We start from the raw sequence: 18,205 nt of genomic DNA, 5'->3' as shown, positions 1-18,205 counted from the left end.
CAAAGGACAACGTGAGGACAAGGGCAGCACTGCTGGCCTGAACTCTCAGCCCATTCCACCTTCCACAGAAACCACAGCCAACATTCCAGAAACAGTCCACACAAGCCCCATGGAATCCTTTCCAACCTACTTTGCCTCGGGGTCGTATTCTGACCATATTCTTTTGAATTCGTCTAAATGGTGAGGCCCCAGAATAGACCAGTCCCGGGTCAGATAATCAAAATTGTCCATGATGACAGCCACAAACAGGTTGATGATCTGTGAAAGCAAATCAGGAAGAGGCCGCTTCAGCTGTAGTGGAAACGGATGAAGGCTAGACCCCAGTAAGTGCTCCCTAATTGTAGGGTCGTGAAACATTTCAACCCATTTCTCCAGAGACTGTACAAACTTTCCTTCCGGGGAATGTTTCAGAACAAAGAAGGCTCATAGCTTCCTGAAATGGCTTTGGTCTAGTCCCAGGGGAGGGCAGGAGGGTGCGCTGGACCTTCAAAGCACACTGCAGTTTTATCATTTCATCGCCACCAAAAAATAACTCAAACTCTTAAGTGGCTGCTATGGGCAGCGGCTTTGAAAATTTTATAAAGGAACCAGCAGCCCTCAGAAGCTGGGGTAGTGGCTGCCCCAAACCTGTGATGAAGCATCAAAACCACCGCTCATAACAAAAGAGCTAGTAACACTCCTGATTAAGCAAAAACCTCCAACTGCCAAGTCTAGAGTGCTCAACATAAAATAGCCAGCAACAAGCTGACGGGCCACATCATTGGTCTGAATCCCAAAGCTACAAAAACATCTATCAATTCACAGAGGGAGTCCTTCTGATCACGTACCAGAAATGCGCAGAGCATGTAAAAACTGATGAAATACACAATGGCGAAGTTGCTCCCACACGAGTACTCCTCCCCTGGGTTGTAATCGGACTCTGGGTCGCAGAGTTTCCCTGGGAGGCAGGCCAGCATGATCTCCTGCCACGCCTCACCTGTCGCACATCTTTTTGAGATTAAGCAAAGAAAGGGCTTTAGTGGGGAAAGAAGGGATTTGAAGCTTAGACCTCTAAGAAATTTTAAGAAAAAACTTCTTAACGCGAGCAAAACTTAAGTAATTTGGGGGAGAGCCAGTTTGAATTACTGAAAATACGAAATTCCTACTTATTTGTGACTGATTTATGTCCATCAACGGAAGCATATCAATTCTTTTTGTAAAAATGGATGTTTATTTTTACATCCGCTTTTCTTTAAACCCTTATGTTACAATTTTTTAATGATTATTTATTATCTTTTAATGATCTAACATCTGACAATTTGATTACATCCCAGTTCATTTTTTTTTGAAAGCAAAGAAACTACCTAACTTGCAAACGACTTGCTATCCAGTTACTAGAGTCCTTACAAATTACTTGTATGATTTCTACCAGGTTCTCTCACTTTGAGGTAACTTGTTCACAAAGTCATTTAACTGGGGTTAAAAACGATCCCCAAAAATTTCAAATTCCACATCTCGGAAACTGTCCCGACTGGCTATGCAAAAGGCCTCTATGTTCCGTGTTCTGCTAAATTGCCGTGTTCCTGGTTGTTTCAGCGCATACTTCCATGTGTAAGAATACACCCCGTGATTTTCCTGGTGGCCTTAGTAGACCGCCTGACTCCTAAATGGATAAACCTTCGGCCAGCCACAATTGAACAGCCACAGCCATTTCAACAAGCCAGCAAAACTCCTCTGTAGCTGAGATGATGCTAGTGTCTCTGTTTACGAATACAGAACAAATACGAAAAGCTACCATGATCAACTGGGAAAGCCCAGGCTGCGGTCATAACATGCATCCTCTGTCACTCTGGAGCCCAAAGCTAGAGAGAGACACACCCCGTGCCAGACTCCGGTACCTGAAGAGCAGCAGCACTGCCTGGGGAAAGGTCTGGAAATTGTTGTTCCTATTGATCTGGTTGTTGTCCCTCATGGCGACTTTCCCAAACATCTAGGTAGAGAAATTATGCGGGGGGAAAAAGAATAGATTTTGTCAGACGAAAATAAAACCCTCCACTTGCGAATTAAGCACTACCTCAGGTCGCATCCACACCCACTAGGGCTTTCTCACGGAGCTGGGCACTTCACTGATTCCCACAGATGTGCAGGGCCCTGTGCTAACTGCTGGGAACACGAGGCAGTCAGGAACGTTCTCCCCGCCAGGAGCCCCTATCCTGGGCGAGGGACAGAAAAGCAGGCAGAGAGGCAGCCCCACCTGCTGAGAGCTGGGCTGACCCGGCAGGACAGAAAAGCACAGAACAGGCTCACACATCCAATGCTGGGGACGTGGGTCAGAGAGGCCTCCGGGGAGTAAGATGAAGGCCCAGAATTGGAGGATAAGTAAAGCCAGTCACGTGACAGGGAGAGGGAAGAACGCTCCAGGCAGAGGGAGCACCGCCTGCAAAGGAACACAGGCAAGGAGGCACAGGTGCTCCAGGACATGAAGAGAACGAGGGTGCAGACAGACAAAGATCAGGCTGCAGATGACTGTGGGGCCAGTGGGCTTTACCTCCAGGGCAAAGACAAGTTCAGAAATACTTTACTTGTGGGACTTCTAGGAGCACATTGACATTTCAGAAGAGCCTGATCCTGGCTAAACCTCCTGAGTGCAATGCAGTTGCAGAGCTCTGAGATAGCTCTGGTTTTATATGAGAGCATCATGTCATAAAGGACGTTTTGGGGCACACAGCATCACAGCCTGCTCAGTTACAGGGGCTCAAGTCTGTTGATTCTTGGTTCACGACTCCTAGAGACTTGTGACTCCTTCTATGCCTTCAGAATAAAAAAGATAGGCACAACCGCTCCTTTGCCTCTGGAATCACTCCATGTCTTTTAGACTCACATCCCTCCTTCATCTGAAACAGGGCATCTGAACTTGTGGAGAGTGTGGCAGAGAGACCACCCAGGGAGGTCCAGTGCCACAGGCTGCTCTTCACCTGCCTCTCCCTCCTGGAGGCTCTGCCCACTGCCACTTCTTGTTAGGGCTCAGCTGTTAATGAAGCCCCAACCCCTTTACCCACCCCAGGAGAAGCTGGAAAATATCCTGCAGCCTCTCAGCCAGGCTCACAGAAAGCCCTGGTTTCATGCTTCTTCTTAAAGGAGGGCGACTGAGGCAAGATAATGGTTCCAGTTCAGCCCCAGCCACAGTATCCAAAATAGTTTGTTTCGAGTGAGCCTCTCACTGGGCTATAACAAAACAATTTTCCACAATATAAACAGACTTTTGTATAATTAAATATCTTCTAGCAACACTGGTGCAGAAACTAAGACACTGATGGCTCCTTTAGTATGGCAGTTCCTGTTGCTGAAATCAAGTAGGGCTTTTCTCCATCAGCTGGCTCTCCCAAGACGCACATTGCGGGTGAGGAGAACCACTAAATGCAGCTTTCCGTGGCACATGCCAACCCCTCCTCGCTCTTCTGAGCTGGGCTCTCTGGCACAGGCTCTTCCCTTTGGAGCCACACGCAGCTCATCTTCATCTCTCTTCAGCAGCCAAGGTGTCTGGCTGCAAAATCACGATCTTGTCTTTCCATTCCACCTGGACAAGGGCCATCGTGCCCCCGATTTGGGACTACCTGGCAGAAGGGACCGCAGGGAGCCGGCGCTTACCTGCATGCCGATCACGGCGTATATGAAGAACAGCATGGCTATGAGAAGGGCGACGTATGGGAGCGCCTGGAAGACAGGAAGCACACAGCTCAGCGCTGGCCGCGTGCCCTGGTGCCTGCTCAGGTGCAAACTGACGACCCACATGGGGCCACATGGTTTTCTTCCCCGTGTTACCGTGAAAGGACATCCACAGCGAGGCAGGACTTTTCAAACCTCAGCCCAGTACGATGACTTCAGTCCTGAGTATACCAGCCACATGCACACCTCGTGTTACAAAGCTGCAGGCGGGATGTGCTTCCCACGGTCATTAAACCGTATCCTAATCCTAAGCAGTGTCAACGCACACACTCCCTTCTCGTCATAATGGTGAAATTCATCATTGGATTCCTGTGGCTTCCAGGAACGTATCATAATTGATCAAACCATTCCAGAACACCAGCATTTAGATGGCTTCCATTTTTGTTTGTGGGCATGTTTGGGGTGGGGGCGAGGGGCTATTGTACACCCCCTTACAAAGGAGTTATCTTTGTGCACAATGACCTTGCCATCTGCTAAGGTATTTCCTTAGGGTGAAGTGTCAGGAGGGGAATTACTGGGTCAGAGGGGAAGAACCACTTTCTGGCTGTTGCTGTAGAAAGCAAGACACCTTGCTAAAAAGGCACACTCTCTGAAAGAGGCACAGAGCTGGGGGGTTGGGCCAGGAAAGAAAAGGAGCTATCTGGGTGATCGCCAAGTCTCAGCTCTGCTTAGGAACGTCAAATACAAGTATATGTTAGGCCAAACCCCTGGTCCTTTAATCCAATGTTCCTCAACTTTTCTCTCTCGTCATGTGGCAGAAGGTGTCCATGTGCGGGGCACCCCTCCAGGGGGTACCCAGATTGTTAAACCTAATGCCAGGCACACATGCTTAAAGCATCCACTTTCTCTCCTATCCGAGAAAGGTCATCAAAAACCCAGTGGCTAAAACACTTTCCAACGTGTGTCAGCTCTGGATCTGCACCTGCCAGCCTGGCCCGGTGCAGCGACTCCATCCTGACAGAGCCCCCCAGGGTTAGTTTTGGGCTTTCCTCGCCATACCTATAGGCAATGTCTTCCTACCTAGATTATAGAACATTTATGAATTCTGTTGGTGCTGTTTCTCAGTTTTTATGAACCACTACGCTACTTATCTATAGTGACCAAATCGTGTTTTTGAAAAAAGCGTTTAGTGATTTCTTTTAAAGTGAGTAAGAATGATCTTATCACATGAATTCATTCTACTTTTATAGCAGTCCACTCACAAACTTTGGGCCTTTATGTTGGTAACAATTGTGTAGGATTTCATCCCTTACCAAGACCAAGGTTCACCTGCTCTGCCCTGCCTCTCTCAGAGCTGCATTCTTGGTTCCTACAACCTCATTCTCCCCACCAGGATGTGTGATTTTCCTTCTTGGAATTTTTAAATTTACCCCCTTCCCCAAATGCCATCCCATCCTTTCTCCTCTTTACCTGTTAAAATCCCACCCACTGCAGAAAAACGCTTCCTTGGATGTTAACACTCGTTCCGTCAGAGGTGGTGGGAGTCAGTGTGAAATTTTTCCTTATATATCTTTGGATAGCTTCACTTGTTAATGTGACCATTTATTACTTTTGAATTAAAAGTAGTCAAGTAATTAAAAAACAAAGATTCATGGTTCACTTTCTAACGTTTGTGCATATCTCCAAATTCCCTACATTGATGCTTCTTTTAAACAAGAATCTATACCCTTTTCCCCATGGATTCAGTCCAGAAAACTAGAATATCTGGGTAGATACAGGAGTAAGTACTGGAAGGTACAGGAGAAGCCAGGTCTATTCAGGAATAGACTAGAACCAGGTTGCACCAGCCTGGAGAATCACAGATGAAGAATGAGACCTGGCTTACGCCGAAATGTCCTCAATATTGTACTCCTTCCAGGCACTGGAAAACACAGAGACTGGGATGGTAAACTGGCCCGGGGCAAAGTGGTCTCTGATTCAAGTCTCGACAGACTAGCTGACAGACTGTTGCAGCCTTATGAGGAGAAGCCATCCTAGCGAGAGGCTGTTAGGTTTCTGGGGGCCTCACACACTCTCACACATCACCCCTCACTAAACGGCATCCTGGGGAGGAACAGACTGAGGGGCTCAGAGGCTCCGCGCCTCTGTCAGTCTTGGAAATGTTGCAGATGTCTCAGCTACAGGTCCTTACTGCTTTCTTTTCTGTTTCTTTTAAGCAAATAATCCTGTTTGAGTTACCCAAGGAATGTGGGTCAGGTCTCTCCAGCATTTCATATTCTCTATTGACCTAGGTGGTCATATGACCCAGGCGGTCATGTGACCTGGGCAGTCACGTGACTTAGGTAGTCACAGTGGTCATGCAGAAGGGAGTCTGGATCCTCCACAACAGGGGACAATCATTGACTTACATATGATCTTCAAAGACAAAGAGACGCTCTTGGCGTGGCTCTTACCTGAAAGGACTTAATGAAAGTCCACAGCAATGTCCGGATGCCTTCCCCCCTGCTGAGAAGCTTCACCAATCGCATCACTCGGAAAAGACGGAAAAAGGTGATGGAGATTCTATTGCTTTCTTCAGAGTTCTGAAGGGTTATCATGGAGAGGTCAAACCCAATGGAAAGTAGAACATGCAACACTTTCAGAAAAACAGCAACAGATGCAAACAAAGGTGACAGAGGTAAGAACTGAAGATGTGTTTCTAGGGCCTTTTCACCTTAAAAAGCATGATATGAAAGAAAAAGTTACATGCTAACAACACAGGGCTTGGAAAACTGGGTCCACACAGCACATGCATGTCCACGTGGTCTAGTGTATTAAGAGGAGAACTCTGGGCTGCTCAAGAGTACTGGACACTGATGATGAATGCAAACCACTGCAGACACTGTTCTGGAAGAACAATCATGGAGAATACAGAAAAACTAGTGGAAAACTCGACATGGTCAAATAAACTCAAGGAAAAGGCCCAGCCCCTGGGGACTAGTCACTGATCTTACCCCAGGTGTAGCAGTTGGGACAGGGACATTTTCACTTTCAGTTGGCTTTAAGAAATCAAAGATTGAAAACATATTAATGAATTGGGAAAGTAGCAGTGGTTCCAGAGGATATCCCCTCCCCCCTTTTAAAAATTTGTGGTTACTGTCTTAGGACAACACACCTGCTTCCTCTCAGAAAATGCCAGGGACACTGCTTGGAAGTGGGCTTGAGGGCGGGCAGCCCTGGACACAGGTTCAGACACATCCCAGGACATGAGATTCCCAGGAAAGATAATGCTGCCAGACCACGATCGTCCCTCATGACAGAAATGCAGAGTAGGATTCTGCTTCTCCTGGGGAGACTGGCTCTCTGTGTTGCATCAGGGCTGTGGGTCTCAGGAACTCACTGCTCTGTAGCAGGCCATTCCACACCCTGAGAAACAGAGCGACTCCACCAAAGGAGGCAAACAGTGAGGCAGCTACCTGTGGCCCACAGACCTGGGCCACAGTCTGTTCCCGGGCCCACACACCTGGGCAGTGTCCCTATGTTGCCCTCTCTAGTGGGGCTGCTGGGGAGCTGGACAGACTAAGTCAGTGGGAGCAGGAAAGGGGCTACCCAAGGCTTCACTGCCCAACTGACAGCTCAGACTGCTGTCAAAGACGACAAAGCTCAGCTGTGTGTGGCTGTTGGGGATAAACAGCTTGGGACCAGCTGGCCCTGAGCTTCAGTGGTTACATCTCATCCGAGGTCTGGTGTGGCTCCCGTTGCTCGAGCCCCAGGGTGCAAAAGGACAGCTCATCACCCTGTGTGCACCTGCCTCCTCCCTCAGGCTGGAAGCCCTCAGAGGGTAAGGACCTCGCCTCACTCCACTCAGTGCCCAGGACGGTATCTGGCACTTATCACATGTTCAATAAGTGCTTCAGAAAATGCAGAAGTTGTAAGCAACCTCTAACAAGTATCAGGAAGCATCTTAAAATTAAACAGTGAGGGCTGAACAAGAGTCTGGAAATGATGGACTCTTTCTCCACTGAAGCAGCTGGTCTACCTGGTGACTGACAAAGCAATGAGGCTCTCCCGGTGGGGGGCCCAGCGCTGCGGGGTGCACTCCGGGGCTGCTAGGTAGTCTTTCTGTACAGCTAAGGGATGTGTGTGCACACACGGATGCCCACACACATCTGATGGACTCTCCTCCCTAGGGATATAGGAAAATAAGGTCTCTGTTCCAAAGTCTCCCTCTCGTCAACAGCTGCCTCCTGAGACCACACAGAAAATTCCGTAAAATTCATAGAAAACAAGGAGTTTGGGCACATCACATCACAACTGAAATTCAGCAATGTGCCTACAAACTCAGGACTAACGGGTCCTGACAGGGTGACAGATGGATTCCTGTATCACTTGGGGTGCTCAGAAGGTGAACTCTGCAATGGTTTGCCCAAGTCCAGGTCACTATTTTTATTTTCCTCCTCTATTGTCTCACCTCAAAACAAAAGCATCTCCTGAAAGGGACCGATGGTGGTTTTTAACATAAGACTTTAACAAATGATGGAATTCGTTTTTCCAGAGTTCTCAGTGTCTCCCACTGTCTCTCAGGGGCTGTGTGAAGGAGGGCTTCTGTCTTGTCCATGCAGCTGGTGTGGGTGTGCGTGTGCATGTGTGTGCGTGCGTGTGTGCCTCTCTTTGCTTATGCTCAAGGGGATCAGAGTGTGCAGAAGACAGAGCCCTCTACACTAAACTTTTGAAATGTCCAGACCCTGTCAATTGGTCCTGCAAGAGAGTGAGGAGCCTGTGGTTGGAAAAGACACTCTTTTTGGCCCCATGATCCGGCCCAAGCCCATTCTGCTCCCTGCTGCCTATCCTACTCCACGTCTGACAGACCTTGCATAACACCCTTCTTTATGATATGGGAAAGTTAGCAGCCAACCTGACTTTTCAAGTGCACATCTCTTTTTCCACTGATGTCTCTGAAGTCTGACAAAGCTTGGGCTATGAACTTGAAACCATGAATATTCTTTTGTTTAAAAACACAAGGAGGAGGAGGAGACAGCAATTGTGGAGGGACAAGGCAGCACGACATGCAGGAATGGAAGGAAAGAACAAACAGCACATCAAGCTGTGTGTACCCCCCGTGCAGCCTGCGGCACCCTCCCCTTGCCCCACGTGCCACACTGGGCAGGAGGACGGCTGCAGGAGAGATGCCACTGGCAGCACTGGGAGACAGTACAAGTTGCCAAAATATCTTACAAATTGGAAGGACCCTGAGGATGTCTTTGCTGTAACTACAAATATCAGCCTGGTAAAAAGGGCGGGCCAGCTCTCACCCTTTAGGCAGAACATTAGAACTGCCTAGGGATCCTTAACAAAATTGGATGCCTTAGGTCCCACCCCAAAGAATCCTATTTAATTGATGGGGGTTGTGCTTGAGCTTTGGGAGGTTTAAAAGCACCCAGGTGACTCGAATGTGCTGCCAGAGTTGAGAACTGCAGTCCTAAGCCAGGGTAAAGCTGGGCCACATCTTCAGCTGGTCACCCACATCAGCTGATTCCTTTTAGGTCTGGATTGGCCTTACAGAGTGGGACCATTGGAAAAGTCCACTCAGGCTGTAACAGCTGAGTAGTGAGTTCTTTTGGGGTTGATGAGGGTTCCGTACTTGGACGCAAAGAGATTAGCCTCCATCCCCATCTTCTTTACAAGGGATAGAGAAGGCTGTGCAAACCAAGGGAGCTGGTGAAGGGCAGAAATGGAACATGAGTGAGCTGATGTTCTGCTGGATGCTGGGATGGACCACAACCACTCCTAGGGGACTGAGATTGGGAAAGGACTCACTCGGTAGGGGCTATGTGATCAGTTTTCAACAGAGGGAATTCCAGTGTCATCTCAGGGCTTGGACCAGATGACCTCAGTAGCTCCTTCCAGCCCTGAGATGCTGGGAAACCGACAGGGAGAGGGCCGTCAGCCTCAGGAGACTAAACTACGTGCCGGGGTTGGGAAAGCTCTTTAGGTCCCTGGGGCTCTCCTGATGTTCCCTTCAGCCCCTTCCCACAGGGCTCTCAAGCAGCCTCTGGAGATGCAGGCCAGGGCCAGGCCCCTGCAACTACCGAAGCCAAACCGCCCTGAGTTTCCCAAGTGCAATCAAAAGAATCACTCTGCACTTTTCTGAATAATTCCCATCTTGTTCTGGAAAAGCTGAGAGGATGCAGTTTTTCAATTCTGACAGGAAGCACACCAGCTTCCCAGAACCAGTTAACCTGAGGCATCCTGGAGAACCCAGGTTTTAGTGGAAGCCTCTCTCTGACAACTTCTGACCTGGCATATAACACCTCTGGGAGGGCGGGCTTCTGTATTTGGGATTACTGAGTCTGTGTCCAGAAACCAGCAATCTGGTCCCTAGAAAAGGGTGAGCATATGGACTGGAGGACTGAACAACCTGACGACCGTGGGTTCAGAAGAAGAAGCTGGGTGCAGCTTTTGGACACCTGGCCCAAACTGGGTACCTGACAAGTCAGGGGCAATTCTTGGGTCCCGGGGAGTGAATTCCCTATTGATTTTTGATAGGCTCTTCAGTGAGTAATAACAAGGCAGACATGGCTTCCAAACAAGTATTTTGCCTCCCCGGCAATAATGATACTGGGAAAAGACTAAATGTCAGCAGCATTCATTCCCTGGGTTAGGGGGAATATGTTGTTGGGTCATGTCACCGTTCAAGGAGCAAACAGGCATCAAAGAGGGAGCAAAAGTGAGCCCACCAGTCATCATCTGACATTTTAGCAGCTTGGTGATGTGACCAAAAGTGACGAAGACACGTCCATGAGAGCTACCAAACCATGATCACAGCAGGCGGGGGATGTGGGAAGGGGCAGCAGGACGGAGAGGGCCGGGTGAGCATGCCAGCAGGACAATGGAAAGGGCCATCCAAAATGTTTTTTGCGAAGAATACAAACGCAAGCTCGATTTTTCCATTTCCAAGCCAGATCATTCATTTTTAAATATTATGCTGGCAAGTCACAGAGCCAAGTAGGACTGACCGAGATGGCCCTGGCTCAGGCCCCAGGCTGGAGACAGTGAACGATGGGATGGGAAACAATTTGGATGACCGTGACCAAGAGCATGTCCTGTGAAACTCAGTGACAACCAAAGGTGGGGAAGCCAAAAACAAGTATACAGTCTTTAAAGTGCTTTTGCTTTAATGACTTCACCGTATATATGTTTATATATACTTGCCGCTACAATTTTCTAAAAATAAAACCAACATGAAAATCAATTAGGCAACAGAAAAGAAAGATCAACAGAAGTAGGGGAGAGAGCATGGCAAGTTAATATTGCAAATCATGATGACTGATGGCAGCTACAAACAGCCAACCATGGATCAAAAGTGTTCGTGCTCGGCTGACCCAGGAACCCAGGGGACAAGGCCACTAAGGGACATGATGTGTGCTACTCCCCTGGGGGACTCAGTGCGGGTGAGGGGGTGTAGGAGTCCACAGCTCCACTCTGATAGTTGCACCGTCAGAGGTTAAGGACACCTAGTCTCTTTTATCTCTGTGCCTCCCAAGCTTAGCCCAAGGCCTGAGAATTGTTGATGTCCACTAAGCATGTGTTGAAAAACTGAGTAAATGAGAAGGTGGCCCTGAGCATTTGCTGTGCACTGAGGCCCCGCACCACAGCGCTGACTTCTCCCCAGCAGAACTCTATGGGCCCAGGCGGACAAGTGGCAATGCCATCAGTTGAGGAAAGCTTGGCCTCAAGGAAGATCTGACCAGGGGAAAGGTCACTGACTGAAAGAGCAGTATGGGAACGATTACCAGATTTGGGAAGTGTACTGAATGCCAGGAATTGGCCCAGTTACAGCCTCTTTTGTGTAGACGCCCCAGTGTCAAATGCTAACTAGAGAAGTTAGTGTGGGCTTTTGTAGACCTGCGGCTTTCCTGAATAACGAGACGTAGAGGTGGACAACACTGAGACACTGCTGAGCAAGGCTGGGCCAGAGGGGACAGGCACAGTGAGCTCCTGGCCCCGGCATAGGGCAAGGCAGCCAGGAAGCGGGGTGTGTATAGCTGAGTACCAGCGCCATACACCCCCAGCCAGCAGGGGGGACCGGCATGAGACAGCTGGCTTATTCACTCAGGGAACAAACCCTGGCCACATCCTGGTACCCAGAAACTAAGCATTTACATCCAACAACTGCACAGCACTTTAAGCACTAACTGTTCTAGGAAGACCTGCTGAAATTGTAGTTTTATTTCCACTACAGACCATCGCTGACTTACATAAGGGTCCTCCAAAATTTTTATGTAAGTAGACTTCGATGTTGGTTATAAGCCTTTTGTATTGTAAGATGATTAAGCAGCCAGATGTCTAGTCATAAACCCAGCAGACAGGCCATCACAACCCAGTTAGCAACCTGCTGTCCTCCCATTAGTGTCAGATTATTTCATAACCAAGAATGATTTACACATTTTGAATGGCAATTTTACAGCTGACTTATGGAATATTTTACATGAAGTGAAATTTTCATAAGCCTGGGCTTATGGAGGTTAGGGGATGTATGTGCCTGGGTCTAGTAAAATGCCATTTTACTACCTAGTCACGGCATGAATTTGAGTGTTAGGAGGCTTAAATCAGCCCTCCATGGACATGCTAGTGTCTTGCAGTCCATTTTATCTATTATTACCTAAAAAATCTACACTGACAATGCCCTTGTATCTCCTAACACTTGGATTTTTTAGCAAGTATTTTCACAAATATTCGTATCGTTTTTATCACCACAACATAGCTACGAAGCAGGAGGGCAGACAGTATCCACCCCAGTTGATCCACGAGGGAAGTGAGGCCCAGATCCAATAAGTCATTTTGAACAAGGACTAGAACTTCCAGGCCTGGGAATGGCCAGACTGGTGGCCGTCCCACTACTCTATACTCCAGAATCAGCTTGGCCTCGAAACCAGTTGCATAAAAGGATTTCAACATCATTATTTAAAACAGGTTGTCTGGGCACCAGGATGGACTGTACAATCGTGCAGATATCAGCCAAGCGGAGCATGGAGGCCCCTTCCCAGCAAGCATGCAGGAGGGGACAGGGCTGGCCACGTGGAGCAGAAAGCCAACACCGCACAATGGTTCCACCCCATGCTTCACTGTCCCCAAGAAGAACTCTACACAACCTGGGCACGCACACACTGCACACCCACTATGAATTGGGACAGATCAGCTGGACAGAGCCCTTTCTGCTTCCCTCTGGTCTATCCAGTCTAGGCCTGAGTCAGACCTGAAAGGAACCACCCAGAGGGGTTACTCTCCTTTCTCAAGCCTCTTAATTTTGAAGGAGGTTCTCAGGATGCTTCTAGAAGGGGCGGGATGTTGCTCCACCTACCATGCCGCTACTGTGCTTGTTCCCTTATCTAAGGATTCAACTGAGTGCAACAAAGAATTACTGATCCCTCCTGGTAGGCACTAAACCCTCCTTCCCCTGGTACTGGGCAGCCTTAAGTCTGACCTACCGTTTGGGGAGCTAGGTTGGGGGACGTTCCCCAGTGTCACCGGTCAGACTCAGCAGACACAAAGCATAAGTGAGAACAGCAGCAGCGGCGGCCACGTGCTCGGGCACAGATTTCCCTCCTGTGTTCTCACAAAACCACTGTAGGTACCAGGGCACATGTTATGAACGCCACTGTATAGCTGGAAAACTGAGGCACAGAGCAGTCAGGTGACGTGCCAAGGTCACACGGCTACTGAGTGACAATGTGCACATGCCTCACATAATTAACTCCTGGCCTGTAACATGCTAACAAGATCGTCTTTTAAAATAATGTCTTAGTTCCCCAAACAGTAATTCTACATTAACTTCCCTACTCTCTTTCGGGGGAAGAGGGTGGGGGAGACCACAAAGTGTTCTTAGTCTTTCAAAAGAAATGCGTGCCTGAATTTCTAAAATGTAGAGACATCCCTGGGTAGGGTTTCTAGGCTCCTCTACGTTAGACTTAATGAAAACAGTCACGTTGTAGGACACACAGTTTGCTACTTACATTCACTTCAGTTATAGCAATATCAACGACGCTACCAACAACAATTAAGGCATCGAAAGTGTTCCATGCATCAGTGAAATAGTGCTGTTAGGGCAAGCATTCAGAAGCCACAGAGGAGAGGAAGCACAACAGGAAAAAAGAAGAAAAGGACAGTGTTACAAAAGGGGGATACTCGAACAGTATGTCACCCAGCTACTTGAAAAATTGCCCTAAAACAAACAGGTTATAGATACGTCACTTTGGGTATCACTGCAGACACAGAAAATAAAAACAATTAGAGACGCCTATCTTACCCTGCCTACCGTGACTCGGGTAATGCTGCAAAATGCTCCTCCACAAGGTGATGTGTGCCTAAAAAGGCCCGGGATAATGCGCTATCCTGAAAGGCCCCTTTTCCACAGCTCTCATTAGGAAATTGCTGGTTTTAGATCAAGCGAAATTGGGATCTGTGACTTGTCCAGGTGACGCCAGTGTGGGGCAGGGAGCAGAATGTGCACAGACAGAGGACAAGAGGCGGGCGGCCACGGGCAGGTCATACTCACGTCGGCTTCGCTGAGGGCCACGTCTATAATGCTGCCGATTACGATGAGGGAGTCAAACGTATTCCAGGCGTCACTAAAATACCCCTGGACAGAGCAGGCAGGGGGCAGACATTTATGAGCATGTAGGAACGCAACGCCACACGGACCATATGGGGACACCTCCGAGGCCCGCAGCACCCATAGCAACCAGGTGGGGAGTGGGGAGGCAGAGCCACACGGAGGCAACAATCCTGTCCACTGGTGCAAAGGGACAGAGGACGGTGTGCACCTGCATGTGTGAGAGGTTGCCCGCGCGCACACACACACACACGCACACGCACGCACACGCACACGTGCACACACACGATGCAGACCCATGGCCCTGAGCAGCACCAAAGAGAGTAGGACAGACGGAGGCATTTGGCAACCCTGCCCTGACACTCAGGGTGACGAGCCCAAACCCTCACATGCTGAGGGAAGAGCAAGGCCCTCCCACTCCTTCCATAGGGCCCCCAATCACCCCACTTCTCTTCTCCACTTAAAGAGCACTGTGACCAGGCATTTCACACGTTCTCGTCTCTGTGCCCTTAAAACAAACCAGCAACCTTCCCCTTCCTGGCCAGTCCAACAAGAATTACAAAGTGTGTGCCCAAGATAAGTCCCTGTCCTCACCAAATCTGGGACTAACAGGGACAGGAGTATGTGGCAATGGCTGACAGGGAGGCAGGCACAGCAACGCACACAGGTCCAAGGCACGGAGTCGAGGCAGAGAAGCTCACTCTGGGCTGTGGGGATGGGGGCCCATGTCGGGAAGCCAGGCAGGTGCTACAGAGGCAAAGACCACTGAAGGATGACGGGGACGCTCAAGGGCTCCCACTGTCCTTGACAGAAGCCCCGGGTCAACCACAGGCTCCTCCTTGCCAGCCAGCCCTTGCTCTCTCCTCCTCCCTTTCACCCTCCAGGCTAAGAAGACTCCTTCCCATCCCTCAAAACTGCCATTGGGTTCTTCCCCACCTCCTGATGCCTCTGTCACCCTGGTCTCCCCACCCCAACTCTGTCTGCCCACCTCCTCTTCCTGCTTCAAGGTCAGAGCAAATGCCACCTCCCTGAGGGGACCTCTTCAGATCCTCCTGACTCCCACCCCCTGTCGTGTTGACTGTGCATCGCTCTCATGTCTTGATCACTGAATCTGGGGTCTTTGCCAGCCCACCACACTGGAGCCTCCGAGAAGGCGGCCTGTGCTGGTGATTCTGTCCCCTCCTCCATTAACCCCCATATCGAGTCCAGAGCCTTGGACCCAGTTAGTGCTCGACACGTTGCAAAGTCTCTTCTGCCAACTTGTACCCTATCAGTTACACACCCCAATTCTTGTTTTTCCAGGTCCTCATATCTCATGACAATTCTCAAAGCACAGCGTCCCTAGGAGTGTGATTTACAAATCCACATGTACGTGCCATACATTTTACTTCCGCTTCTGGATTCAGCACAGTAGGTGCTAAATTAGTGCTTGCTTCCCAGCACCCCCGTGGAGCCTGATTCAGAGCGGGTGGTGGGCAGCACTGTTCACAGAGGCTTCCGGCGGCAAGGCCGATGACTCTGTCTGTAAATCCACTGTGTCTTTTCAGAAAGTCAGAACGTGTTTTAGAAATAAAAATTCAGATCTGAATAATATAAAAAAGGGGCCCAGTGGGCCCAGTGTGCTTACAACTCCATATGCTTCAAGCTGACTCATGAAAACCGGAACAGAAGATACTTTGAAGCGTCAGGTTCCTGAACTTGTGATCAGAGGAAGCCAGGGCAGAGCCCCCGCCTTTGATGACATGGCAGAAAATGTCATGTTGGCTGTCCCAACAGCTGGTGTAAGGATGTTTATTCTAGTTACTGCTAGTCACTCCGGGTGCATGTACCGGGAGCTATGACACTGACTGATGCCTTGGGTTTTTACAAAATTTCATCTTAAATAATGTAAGATTTTTTCCCACTCAACTGCCATGACTTCTGACCCGTTCTTTACCTCTCTCCACCCCTCCCACAATCACAGTTCCTCAATCACACGTATATTCTCTTCGACTGCCGGCCTCCCAGACCCCTACTGCAGTCCTCTAATGCGTCTACAGGAGGAGTTCACCTACACCAACTCTCATGACCTGTGTATCCAAGTCTAATGGGACGGTCTACTTAAAAAATATCGCATCGTACACCTAGCTTTTTTCCCCTCATGATGTATGGTTCTGGGCTGGCAACACTGAGGAAAGATGGGCCCCTCAGAGGACTCGTGCTACTAATACGCCAGTCACGCTTTTCGGAGAGGAGAGAAAGAGCTTGCGACAGGACATAAAGGAACATCCTGCTTCCTTCCTGGAGGAAGTCACTTAACCAAAAAGTGCTGGACCAAGTGGTGCACGGAGTGCTGCTGTGCTTGTACGAATACAGGTTCTCTTTGAATGATTTGCACTGTCACGAATGGGTAACAGAGAGTGGCTGACTAGCCGCCCTGCACAGGCTGTGCTCTGAGGGGCAGAGCCTGCCCTTTCCTTCGTGGATTTAATAGCAATTCAAAAGCTAAAGTGGGCGGTGATCCTTCCTCTCTGCTGTAGTGAGGAGCTGATGCCTAAATAACACCCGTGGTCAGCAGTGACAGCCGGGCCCCTAGCATACACATGGGGCGGAAGACGGACCGCTCCTCCTCCTCTCCAGGCCTGGCCACGCTGCTGCAGCTGCAGCGGTGTGCTCTGCGGCTCCCATTACATCCTTTACCTAAGGCCACGCCCACCACCTGTGCACTGGCTACCAGCCCCTCCCACCTACTGCAGACCTTACTCCTGAAGAGCTCCTCTCTGGACTTATCAGTATTCGCCTTTGGGTCATTCCCGTCAGCTAACAAACTCTTGTCCAACTGGGCCATTCTGGCCCATGACGCTGTACAAAATCACTTTAAACCAACACAATAGGGGCTAGACATTTGGGGTCCTGGAACTTTTGGGCAATCTCATCAACTCTCTCTCCAGAGGATCCCTCACAATCAGAAAATCCTAGAGAGTTTTGCACTGAAGCCTGACACCCCTAACCCAGGCGACAGGAGGCTTGAGTTGGTACAGGTGGCTGGAATCACAGGCTCTAACCACGTGGCTCTCCTAGGTCCAAGGCAGGCAGAAAATGATAGCCCGCCTTTTCTTCCCACATCCTGTTTCCCTGTTTAGCAGCCTCCTTTGTAATAAAATCACTGTCAAGTGAGCATGACTCAGTCCCCACCCCTTCCACACCAAAGTCTAGTGTAACCAAAAGATTAGACATGGGCTCCAACAGAGGGCTCATCTCTATCTATCTTGGCCATTAACAACATTCTCCTGCAGCTGAATTCTGAGGCCAGGGCCCCTCGAGTGGAACCATCAGTCCCCACCAGCCCAGCCACAGTCAGCCCTTATATTTTGTCCCTCCCCACTTGCTTGAAAAGACCAAGCAAGTCAGCCACATGCAATAGTAACATCAATTACCCAGAAACAATCTGACTCCAGAAATTTAAAATCATAAACCAGGCTAATGTGGGCCTTGGGGCCAGCCAGCTCCATTGTTTCCAAGAACTCCATTCTATTTGCCTATTGATGTCTGTCTCCCACTCGGCTGCGGGTTCCTGGAAGCAGAGCCTGGATCTCCAGCCAAAATATACCATAGGCTTGGCACACGCAGGGGGCAATGTTTGTGGAATGGCTACACACAGGAAATAAGAAAAGCAGCCCTAGTCCAGGTTCTTTTTGCTGCCTGCAGTCTCTCTCATCTGAAGACCTGAAGAAGTCTATACAAATGAGCATCTTTTACTGTTGACCATGGCAGCTACATCACTTACCAGTTTCTGCCAGGGCTTGTTTGGGCAGTATTTGACTCAAGAGGTGGCCCATAATGCCAACTTTTGGTAAAAACTGTAACTGTAAGCTTTCTAAAGCACATAAGCCTTCCCAAAGATCAAGTAGGGGCTTAAAGGATAACATTCACTTTGGCCATTCTGCCCAAATAGTCTGTGATAGAAAAGCAGGTCTATGCCAAGAGGCT

General features: G+C 49.2%; 1 protein-coding gene across 5 annotated transcripts in view; it reads right to left on the bottom strand.

Annotated features, from left to right (window-relative positions):
- The window catches only part of CACNA1D (calcium voltage-gated channel subunit alpha1 D), a 315,463-nt gene that overhangs the window by 41,154 nt on the left and 256,104 nt on the right, over nucleotides 1-18,205 (bottom strand). For 2 of the 5 annotated variants that reach the window (XM_033132022.1, XM_033132021.1), the window contains 7 exons: nucleotides 14,180-14,263; nucleotides 6,639-6,683; nucleotides 6,099-6,227; nucleotides 3,628-3,693; nucleotides 1,878-1,969; nucleotides 828-987; nucleotides 131-258 (listed from right to left, as the gene is read on the bottom strand). In XM_033132022.1, coding sequence (XP_032987913.1) covers nucleotides 131-258; nucleotides 828-987; nucleotides 1,878-1,969; nucleotides 3,628-3,693; nucleotides 6,099-6,227; nucleotides 6,639-6,683; nucleotides 14,180-14,263 — 704 coding nt within the window. Of the gene's footprint in view, nucleotides 1-130; nucleotides 259-827; nucleotides 988-1,877; nucleotides 1,970-3,627; nucleotides 3,694-6,098; nucleotides 6,228-6,638; nucleotides 6,684-13,637; nucleotides 13,722-14,179; nucleotides 14,264-18,205 lie in introns of all 5 variants that reach the window. The other 3 variants (XM_033132024.1, XM_033132023.1, XM_033132020.1) reach the window with 2 other exon arrangements.

Source organism: Rhinolophus ferrumequinum, chromosome 17 (assembly GCF_004115265.2).
Source record: "Rhinolophus ferrumequinum isolate MPI-CBG mRhiFer1 chromosome 17, mRhiFer1_v1.p, whole genome shotgun sequence".
In the NCBI taxonomy this organism is placed as follows: Eukaryota; Metazoa; Chordata; class Mammalia; order Chiroptera; family Rhinolophidae; genus Rhinolophus; species Rhinolophus ferrumequinum.
The sequence above is the reverse complement of the archived record's forward strand: the minus strand, read 5'-3'. Positions and strand labels throughout refer to the sequence as shown.